This window comes from Podarcis melisellensis (assembly GCF_964234715.1).
Source record: "Podarcis melisellensis genome assembly, chromosome: 7".
In the NCBI taxonomy this organism is placed as follows: domain Eukaryota; kingdom Metazoa; phylum Chordata; class Lepidosauria; order Squamata; family Lacertidae; genus Podarcis; species Podarcis melisellensis.
In genome coordinates, this window is record NC_138539.1 from 1,999,755 (window position 1) to 2,010,971 (window position 11,217).

The 11,217-nt window shown below is 46.5% G+C and overlaps 1 protein-coding gene across 2 annotated transcripts in view; it reads right to left on the bottom strand.

Moving 5' to 3' along the window:
* The window catches only part of RECQL4 (RecQ like helicase 4), a 36,174-nt gene extending 25,061 nt beyond the window's left edge, over nt 1-11,113 (bottom strand). Inside the window, exons 1-7 of one of the 2 annotated variants that reach the window (XM_081918647.1) lie at nt 10,988-11,113; nt 5,839-5,948; nt 5,698-5,731; nt 4,412-4,521; nt 3,761-3,904; nt 2,038-3,161; nt 1,193-1,292 (exon numbers count right to left, since the gene is read on the bottom strand). In XM_081918647.1, the coding sequence (XP_081774773.1) occupies nt 1,193-1,292; nt 2,038-3,161; nt 3,761-3,904; nt 4,412-4,521; nt 5,698-5,731; nt 5,839-5,922 (1,596 nt within the window). In that variant the 5' untranslated portion in view covers nt 5,923-5,948; nt 10,988-11,113. Of the gene's footprint in view, nt 1-1,192; nt 1,293-2,037; nt 3,162-3,760; nt 3,905-4,411; nt 4,522-5,697; nt 5,732-5,838; nt 5,949-6,214; nt 6,442-10,987 lie in introns of those variants that run through there. The other variant, XM_081918648.1, reaches the window with a different exon arrangement.
* Nucleotides 11,114-11,217: the final 104 nt, after the last annotated feature.

The window sequence follows — 11,217 nt, forward strand, 5'->3', positions numbered from 1 at the left end:
AGATCTATAAATTTAGACGTCCACTCACTGTCTAACCACACCCTGATACACAAGCCCCTGAGAGGTGGTGGGCTCTCCTTCCTTGGAGGTTTTTAAGCAGAGGCAGGATGGCCATCTGTCATGGATGCTGTCAGGGAACTGCCATCAGAACAGGGGTGGGAAACAGAGGGGCAGCTGTGTTACAGGGAGCCTCCGAAAACCTTGCGAAGCAGTTCCTCTTCCGGTGATGAGGAAAGCCCCACCTCCACTGGGGAAGAGGTGAAAGGACCAGAGGATGCTGGTGGGAGCCTCAGCACCGCTCCTGGCCAAGCCAGCCAGGAGGGAAGCACGCCCCTTCCGCCGCCCACCCTGCGCGGAGATCCAAAGCGCAAAGAGAGAAGGAAAAGGCTGGGCGTAACGAGGCTTTTATGTTGGGGGAAGTCCAGGAAACAAGCACTTCCAGAATCTGCTAGCGATTGAGGCAGACATGAACTTTGGGGTTCTGCACTGTAAATAGTTTTTGCACCTAAATAAAACCTGTAAAAGACAAGTCGGAGTCCTGCCTGGTTACTCGTGAGCAACCACCTTTGCCATCTGACAGATGCTTTAGATGAGATTCCTGCACTGCCAGGGGGTTGGACTAGATGACCCTGGGAGTCCCTTCCAACTCTACCATTCTGTAACAACTGTGGCCCCCACCCATGTAGAAGTGCAATGAGGCAGAGACCTACCCACCCCACACAAACAAATGAAGAAACGGCAAAATCGTTGAGAGTAGCTGTCATTTCCCAAAATGTTTTAAACATAAATATTCTTCTTCATGTGAAACTAAATGCAAAATTGGAAGGATAACAACAAGAAGATTTAAAGAAAGAACTATTGGAAACTCAAGGCAGTAGAAACATAAGATGATTAGAACCCCACTGAACTTGAAGTATGTGAAGCCCCAACAAAAATTTATAATTTGGCAGAATATTTGGACTATATGATATGTATTTGTATAATTTGGAATACTTAATGTGATTTGATTGGATTGTTAAAATGGAAAATTTAATAAAAGTTATTTTTTTAAAAAGAAACTAAATGCAAAATTGAATTCAATTCCCTCCAGAGCAAACAGGCTACTTCAACAGTTGGAAGTTCCACTCAGATATGATTCATTCCAATTCTATTTTACAGGCTGTAAATACCACTGAGTCAAGAGGCAATTTACCTGCTTGCGAAGCTGCCTCCCTTTCAAAGCGTACCCTTTCACGTGAGATTTATTCTTGAGATTGATTCGCACAAAGTTGCCATCCTTCTTTGGTAGTGGTCTAGAAAGAGATAAGATCCCTTTATTGTAACGGTTCAAAATAGGATGCCTTGTGTTTAGTTGTACTCTTGCTCAGGCCTTAACACTCGCTGGCAAAAAGGCACAAAGACTTAAGCACCAAAGCAGTCCTGATTCCCACCAGCCCCTAAAGACCCTAAGGGACTGTATTTCTCAAAAAGGTCCTGAGATCTCTCCTCTTTCTCGCTAGTTGAACACAAGTCTTTGAGGGTAAAACATCCTCAACGTGGAAAAGGAAGGGTGACACTGTAGTGTTAGTAAAACAAAACCATGCAAGGTGTCAGCATGGAGAAACACTGTAGGAAGGTACTGCATGAAATGACTATTTTATGTGACAGTAATTTGTAGAATGCAAAATCAGGGTAGGGAGAAAATCCCAGTGCATTACGGACTCTCTCTCTCTCTGGCTACACTTCTAGATATTTTCTCTGCGTACTTAATCGATTTGTACATTCAGGCCTTCTTATAGCGACCTTATGGGAGAAATCCTTGAGGTGTGGGGAGCTGAAGGTTCCTCCAACGAGGGTTCGCATAGCAGGATGGACTGCACAAACCATTCACTTTCTAGCACAAATTTATGAGCACATACCGAAACAGAGGAGAAAATATTAGATTAAGTTGTACTTCGAGGATGCCACTTTTTCTCTTAAATAGCACCTCTCCAGGCTATTCCTTGGCCAGACAAGAGGAGCAACAATCGCCAGCTCCAGAAAGCTCCCTGGACATACCTGCAGGCCAGACTGTTGGATCTCTCACTCTGTCTGGGACACTCCTCCCCATCGACTTCCCCAAGGAGGTTTTCAAAGCAAACTGGGGTGCCTGTTCCACTTTTGTCTTGTGCCTCAACAATGTCCTGACCATCAAAGTCGTATTCACTGAGCCCTGGCTTTTGACTAGCACCACGCAGTTTTTTGAAGCGGCTGCCCCCCGCTACCTCTTTAGTTCTCTTGCGCTTTACACCAGAGGTGCCACTTTGGGACCTGTCCTTGCCATCATCTCCGTGGTCTTCAGCATCCCGTTTCCTCTTCTTGCGAGAAGCTTTTCCTCTCTTAGAAGGACTCCTCTGCTGCCTGTCCTCCACTTTGCAGAAAGCACCACTCGACTGCGGCGAAGTTCCTTCCCGAAGCTGCATCTCGGTTTCCTGAGTGGCCTCCTTGGTGCAAACCTCCAGTTTGTGGCTATGCTTGAAGGCAGAAAACTCGGCTTGGCTCTCAGAGAGTGCTGCGTTTGCACCTGTTTTGCATGGGGTCTCACCTGCAGGATGATTAGCCTGCCCACTGGGCTTGCAGTCGTCTCCAACACTTTGGACCAGGGGCTGACTCTCCACCGCATCTCCTTGACTGTTTTCCCTGGGAGAATTGCAACACTTCTCCTGTTCCTGCTCTCCAAGGTGGGGAGGAACACCCCCTTTCCCCTGAGAATTGTGTCCTGGTGAGCCCTGGCCTGAATCTGCCCCGCCACCTGGGATAGGAGAGCCGTCTCCAGGGAGCCCCTCTCTTGCCTGCCATTCTGCCCCTTGGCACCTGTCCAGCCAACCAGGATCCAGGCTACTCAGACGCTTGGTCAGTGTCTGCTTCAGCTGCCGAAACTTATCCAGCGGAGGCGGCGGCCTTGGCTTTGGGTCACAGCAAAGGAACTTGTTAGGAATCAGCCCTGGGAATGAAGGTGGCAGGAGGGTTTCAAGTTCCATGGGATCGGGGCAAAGCAGCTGATCTGGGCTATTTTTTAACAAAGGAGCCTCAGGCGGTTTGGGAGACACAGGCTTTGCAGTGGTTTGGTGCATGTCCTTCTGCGCCGCTGTGACTGACTTCCTCCTGGGGGTAAGGGATTTCCTTAAAGTTACAGGGCGTTCCTGAGATCAAAAGTAAAATTCAGTTAGTTTCCAGCAAGTGAATCTACCTATACCCCCAACACTTTCTCCTCTTATTTTATACCAGAACAGAAAACCTTTGAAGCTAAGCACAACAGACATCTTTCCCTTCCCTTCTGGAAATCTTTGCTAAATGGATAGCTCTTCCTCAGCAAGTTTTGAACCACATAACAAGTCTCAGGTTCCTTCCGTGGGGTTTCCAGTTAAAGGAGATCAAACACCAGAGCTGAGAAAAACCTTAGACACCCAGTGAGAGCAGACAAAATCTCACTTAGTATTCAGAAATGCGTGTTCATGCGTCTGCAAGGTCAAATTATACAGATAAGTAATTATTTAGGTAAGGGAAATGAGCTCAGACTTTCCAAACAGCCTTATCCCTTCGTCTGGTTCATGGTGCTCATCAAGTTTGCAGACATCACTGAAATGGAAGGAAGTGCAAAGACTAGATCATATCAGAGGCATAGATTAAATGGAGTTAGTCCTTTTGTTTCCTCAAGGATTTTCAGCCTTCAGAAGCTGCCCTGTCCCTGCACTCAGCCTGGGCTCAAGGCTAGAATTAGTCACTCACCAATCACACAAACCTTAATAGCTGATCCCAAGTTGCATTTCAGCTTCATGCCAAAATACTTTACAGAAGCCTGCAGTGTCTCTTGATCCTGCGACGTCAGTTTAGGAGCCATATTTCCTCGATTCAGGTGCGCACCCCAGCAATCTGACTCAGGTACCTTGGAACAGAGATGAGGGGAGGGGGAAGGAAAATAGTGGCAGAAGTTTTAGAGGGTAATTATGGCATGCAAAACTGATGTTTGTAAATTTTACTTGCAAATCGTTCCTCTGTGCAGAGTTGTTTAATAGTTAAGTTTACATATCCATATTGTAGTTCGTTTTCCATGTAACTGCTATCATTCTCCAACTATTTATATTTTTATTACATTTATATCCCACTTTTCCTCGAAGGAGCTCAAGGTGGTATTCACAGTTCTCCTTCCAACTTAATCCCCACAACCATGTGAGGTAGGTCAGTCTGAGAGTGAGTGACTGACTGGCCCAAGCCTACCTAGTGAGCTTCATGGCTGAGTGGGAATTTGAACCCTGGACGTGGTCCAAGTCTCCAACCACTACACCACACTATTATTATCTGATAATAACAAACATGGGCTCAAGCCTTTCCCCTGCAAGGTCAGTGCCCACAGACAAGATCACAACTGCAAAACAAAAAGCTCCTTTGTTACCTGTTCTGTTACTGGCAGCTCCTGAATTTCTTTCTGGCAGATGGCTTCAGATCCAAGGAGGCCTTGCTGTCCTTTGGTTTCTTTCAGTGCCTTGTACTCTTTGTACAGTTCTGTGCACAAATAGCAGTTCAGAATGACGAGGAATTACCTGCCCAAATCAACTCTGGGGTCTATCAAACCCAGCACACACACTCTCCCTCAGGTAGTAGTAATATTCAGGTGCGACAGTTCTACAATAGGTACTGATTTGAGAAGAGCCTGCCTGTAGGGAGGTCTTGTTCTGACAGTATATGTTTAGAAATTCACCCACTGGATTAGGCATTGAGGCCTGCAGCTTGAGCTGAACGAAATGACAGTAAATGTTGCAAGGGGCTGAGATGGAGAGATGGAGAGCTTCAACGCACAAGGTTCCCCCCCCCCCCCCGATCTGACAGGCCATGGCTCCACAGAGCTGCTGCCAATCAGGAAGGACAACACTCTAAAGATGGACTGTTGGCCTGAATCTCCTTAGGGCAGCCAACCACAGTACCTTTCTGCAATCATGTTTCCATGTGTTATAGGGGGTCAAATTTCACAGCTACTGGAAAAGCACATTAAGTAAATGGAAAAGCATTTTGTACACTGAAAACCCCTACACAATAAAACATATTTAGATGGCAATGGCCCAGTGCTGAAGTGATTAAGGCCCATCATCCCAGTGTTTTGGGGTCTTCTGCTGTCTGTGTTTGGGGTCTTGCCTGAGTGTTGGGGTCAGTCTGTCAGTGAGTCGGAACTGGGGGCAACTTCTGCTACATAGGTGCCTCACCTCATATCCCCAACAGTAATTAGGGTTTCTCAGCTCTGCATCAATACTTTAGATTTGCAATGCTGCCATGTATTTTATAATATTTGCATGCTATTGTTCAACCTCATTTATCTTCTCTTCTGCAATGCTTCCCACTGAGGCATTTGCAGGGGAAAGGTGATGGAATAGAGAGTTTGCCCTGAACCAACCAAGCTCTTCCTATCTTAAGACAATGTGTTCTTAAAATGAGCAGTGACAATTATTCTGCTAGTTGAATTTTTGTGTTTTAATTAGCAGGAGTTATAGGGTTTTAGAGTTCTATGCTCTCCTTACCACCATAGGGAACTGGGAAGCATACACGTGACTCTGGGGACTTGCCAGCTGATCTAAATTATTCCAAAAATAAAAGTTGCCCCCTTGATTAACCTAAAGCTGGCTTGACATCCCTTCCACTACTGCAGTACACAAAAAGAAATATGCTATGGAGAAGTGTCACACTTACGTCTGACCTCTTCAGGAGCCGTTGCAACATCAGCCTAGAAAACAGGTGCAAATTTGTCAGGATAATTTTAGAAATGTGAATGACAGACATGCTGTCAGCAATAACTCAAATGTCCATCCTAGTCTGCAGTGTTCCAAATACCTTGCCAGGTCTCCTTTGGTGCTCCTGAAAAAACGAAACCTCCCAGTTTTTCAGCAGGCGTTTCACCTTGTTACATCTGTCCATCGCTCCCCAAGACAGGCTTCCAAAAGCTGCACGAGAAGACAGAAGTTTCGGGTTAATGTGTTCCAAAGGAAGCCTTCAGAGCTGGGTTGGTAGCAGGCAGGAGGCCACACTGCAAGTCCAGAATATGTTACACAGCAGGCAATTCATAATTGGAGAATGCAACTTTCAGATTTAATATTTTTCATGAATTATTATTATTTAAACAGTGTAATCAATATAGATGACATAAGGCCCTCTCGATGGCTGCTCCCAGACAACTCTGGTTCTCCCTCCCTAGAGAAGATAGGCTTACTCCCTCCTTACTGTCCTTTAGCCAGCAGGTGAAGACATTCTAGTTTCAACAAGCTTTTCAGAACTGGCTGCTTTTAAGGAACTGGCTGGTGCTGTGCTGTTCTTCTTGTACTTATCCGTATGTTTTTAATACATCTTCTTAAAACGCCTCTTCAACCAGGCGTGTTTGGCTGATTAACATTCTAAGGCTTTTAAAATGTGTTTGTTTTACTATGTATTTTGTATTCTCATTTTGTGTTTTTCTGTTGTGAACTGCCCTGGGACTTTCGGGTATAAGGTGGTATATAAATTTGATAAATAATAATAATAATAAAGAAATACATTTAATAATAAAATAAATTATATATCTGTTTAATAGTTTTTAATTATTGCTTCCACCCCCCCCCCCCAATGTTTTCAGCTGTTTTTATTTTAGCTGCGAACTGCCTTAGGCCACAGTCAGGGGAAAAGGGTGGGATATAAAGAATTAGTGCTGCATCATTTTTATTTATTTAAATAACTGTTACTTTCTATTGTTATGAGAATTATAAGGTCTAAGATATAAAATAAATATTCATAAATGTACCAGGCAAACACATACATATATAAACCACATGTCTGAACCAGTAGGAAAACAGTCCTAAAGCCATTTTGACTCTTTCAGTGACCTCAGATATTCCTCTGCAGTTTGGATGGAAATGAGAAAAGAAGAAGAAGAAGAAGAGGAGTTTGGATTTGATATCCCGCATTTCACTCCCCTTCAGGAGTCTCAAAGCATCTAACATTCTCCTTTCCCTTCATCCCCCCCAACAAACACTCTGTGAGGTAAGTGGGGCTGAGAGACTTCAGAGAAGTGTGACTGGCCCAAGGTCACCCAGCAGCTTCATGTGGAGGAGCAGGTTCCCAGATTACGAGACTACCGCTCTTAACCACTACACCACACTGGCTCTCAAAGCTATGGTTTCCCCAGTAGTGATGTATGAAAGTGGGAGCTGGACCATCAAGAAGGCTGATCGCCGAAGAATGGATGCTTTTGAATTCTGGTGCTGGAGGAGACTCTTGAGAGTCCCATGGACTGCAAGAAAATCAAACCTCTCCATTCTGAAGGAAATCAGCCCTGAGTGCTCACTGGAAGGACAGATCCTGAAGCTGAGGCTCCTATCCTTTGGCCACCTCATAAGAAGAGAAGACTCCCTGGAAAAGACCCTGATGTTGGGAAAGATGGAGGGCACAAGGAGAAGGGGATGACAGAGGAGGAGATGGTTGGATAGTGTTCTCGAAGCTACCAGCATGAGTTTGACCAAACTGTGGGAGGCAGTGGAAGACAGGAGGGCCTGGCATGCTCTGGTCCATGGGGTCACAAAGAGTCGGACATGACTAAATAATAACAACAACAACATTAAGAGCTCGTGCACCAATTTTCGGGGTTCCTCCTCCCTCCTGTATTGGGGGTGTGATCACCCTGTTGCAACAGTTTAATAAAAATCAGGCTTACTAGCTGCTTTGCTTCTCAATATTCTTTGGTTGGCCTCTTTTATATTCGCCTACAGATAGAGAACCTACATAAGAACTCTATACGGGCTCTTGGGTACCCCATAAGGGGAAAGGAGCAGTTTTTTTCTTATAACACTATATTCCGAAAGGAAAGAGAATGTACATTGCTTCTCTGCCAAAGAATGCTCTGGCACACATGCCTACATCACATGTGAACTAAGTCAGAGGAAGCTCTGAGGGAACTTAACTCTTTTGGGATCATATTCATATATATATATATATATATATATATATTTGCTTTCGTAGATTTTCACGGGTACAGGAATGCAGGTTTTGGTGTCCTCGGGTGTCTTCCCGTGTAAAAGTTGGGGTGTCTAGGCGACGTTTCGACGAGGTCTCACTCGTCATCTTCAGGCTGGTGCTTTCGGCTTCTTGTTACTGGAACAGAGCAGGATCTCAGTGTTTGAGTTCCTATAAATACTGTTGAGGGGGTGTGGTGTATAGCCTCCAATGTTCTGGGCAGAGAGGAAGTTCCCAGGCTAGTGTGCCTTTTCTTCTTTTGTTCCTTAATTACTTGAGGGATATCTTGGGTGATTTCTTGAGTGATATCCTGAGTACCACTTAGGTGGGTCATTAGGTGTGGATTAGTTGCTAAAGTCTTTGTGTCTTGACCTCTTGAACTTTGTGAAGAGTTTTTCTGAGAAGATGGCTGTACAACTAAGTGCAGTACAGCCATCTTCTCAGAAAAACTCTTCACAAAGTTCAAGAGGTCAAGACACAAAGACTTTAGCAACTAATCCACACCTAATGACCCACCTAAGTGGTACTCAGGATATCACTCAAGAAATCACCCAAGATATCCCTCAAGTAATTAAGGAACAAAAGAAGAAAAGGCACACTAGCCTGGGAACTTCCTCTCTGCCCAGAACATTGGAGGCTATACACCACACCCCCTCAACAGTATTTATAGGAACTCAAACACTGAGATCCTGCTCTGTTCCAGTAACAAGAAGCCGAAAGCACCAGCCTGAAGATGACGAGTGAGACCTCGTCGAAACGTCGCCTAGACACCCCAACTTTTACACGGGAAGACACCCGAGGACACCAAAACCTGCATATATATATATATATATATATATATATATATATATATATATATATAATTTTAATACACCACATACAAAAAAGAAATATGAAGATAAACACATATCCATCACCTCCTAACAACTAAGACAGAAATAAATAAAAATAAAAAATACATTGAATAGTGCTCAATATACATTTAACATAAAATGACTTTTTCCTATGTAGCTGACCTCCTGTCTACTCCTTACTTCTGTTTCTCATCCATTATTCACTGCCATATTATAGCATATTTTGGCTTTAATGTTATTTGTTCTATCCTAGGTTTTCCATTAGATTTAAAATTCCTACTGAAGTTATTCAAATGCTGCTACAGACTTCAAACTGTCAGTACTATTTTTCAAATAAATTTTAAAGTTCCCATTCTGTGGTGAATACTTCCTTTGCTTTATTTTGTCTAATTCTGCATATTCGGTCATTTTTTGGATCCACACTGATATTGAAGGGGCTTTATCACTTTTCCAATTTGTCGCAATGAGTATTCTTGCTGCAACAGTAGCATAGAGAAAAAGTTCTGCTTTTTTAGGAATATCCAAATCTGTGATTCCTAGTAAAGCTTCTGTTTTTTGCTAAAATATATTTTTAGCATTTTTCCCAATTCGGAATGGATATCCTCCCAGAACAACTTGATTTCTTTACATTGCCACCACATGTGATACAGGAGGTGGGCAGGCGTGGAGGACTCCCTGGTCCTGTCGGGGCTAACTGTGCCCCTGAAGGACCAGAGGCGCAGCCTGGGAGTCATTCTGGACTCACAGCTGTCCATGGAGGCGCAGGTCAGTTCTGTGTCCAGGGCAGCTGCTTATCAGCTCCATCTGGTACGCAGGATGAGACCCTACTTGCCTGTCTTGCCAGAGTGGTGCATGCTCTGGTTATCTCCTGCTTAGACTACTGCCATGCACTCTATGTGGGGCTACCTATGAAGGTGACCTGGAAACTGCAATTGATCCAGAATGCGACAGCTAGACTGGTGACTGGGAGCGGCCACCGAGACCGCATAACACTGGTCCTGAGAGATCTGCATTGGCTCCCAGTACGTTTCCGAGCACAATTCAAAGTGTTGGTGCTGACCTTTAAAGCCCTAAACGGCCTCAGTCCAGTAGACCTGAAGGAGCATCTTCACCCCCATCGTTCTGCCCGGACACTGAGGTCCAGTTCCGAGGGCCTTCTGGCAGTTCCCTCCCTGCGAGAAGTGAGGCTACAGGGAACCAGGCAGAGGGCCTTCTTGGTGGTGGCACCCGTCTCCTGCCAGATGTCAAGGAGGTTTGCAATCTTCCAATATACCTGAAGGGGCGTCTCCACCCCCATCGTTCTGCCTGGACACTGAGGTCCAGCTCTGAGGGCCTTCTGGCAGTTCCCTCCCTGCGAGAAGCCAAGTTACAGGGAACCAGGCAGAGGGCCTTCTCGGTGGTGGCGCCCGCCCTGTGGAATGCCCACCCACCAGATGTCAAAGAGAACAACAACTATCTGACTTTTAGAAGACATCCAGAGGCAGCCCTGTTTAGGGAAGCTTTGAATGTTTAATAGACTATTGTATTTTAGTGTTTTGTTGGAAGCCGCCCAGAGTGGCTGGGGAAACCCAGCCAGATGGGTGGGGTATAAACAATTACAGTATTATTATATATAGATTTTGTGATTCTTAGCTGGAGCCACTAAGGGTGCCGTGATAAAGTTCCCATTGGGCTTCCCCCGCCCCCCACCATGAAACACAACACTGTGGCAGCCATCCCTGTACATGAGAAAGATAAGCAGAAGGGGAGACCCCTGCCCCGAAGAGGGGCTCTGAAAGGGACCCAGGCATCCGGGGATCCCTCCCCTCCCAAGGCTGGAAGGGACCCAGGCGTCCGGGCACCCCCTCCTCAGGACACTGGAAGGGACCCAGGCGTCCGGGTGCCACCTCCTCGGGATTCTGAAAGGGACCCAGGCGTCCGGGCACCCCCTCCTCAGGACACTGGAAGGGACCCAGGCGTCCGGGCACCCCCTCCTCAGGACACTGGAAGGGACCCAGGCGTCCGGGTGCCACCTCCTCGGGATTCTGAAAGGGACCCAGGCGTCCGGGCACCCCCTCCTCGAGTTACTGGAAGGGACCCAGGCGTCCGGGGATCCCTCCACCTCCCAAGGCTGGAAGGAACCCAGGCGTCCGACCGCGCTCCGTTACCTCGGCCTCCTTCCCCGCGCGCTCTGAGGCGATTCTCTCCTTCCCGCGCGCCCGCCGCGCGGACCAATCGGCGACGGTCCTCCCGCCCGAGGGGCGGCGCCTGCTGCGCCCCAATCAGGAGGAGCCGCTGGGGTGGCAGGGAAGAAAGGAAGGCCGGCCGCTGGTCTCCATGGTAACCCCGTGGGAGGGAGGAGGGAGGGAGGAGGGCGGGGCGGCGGCGCCACGTCCGC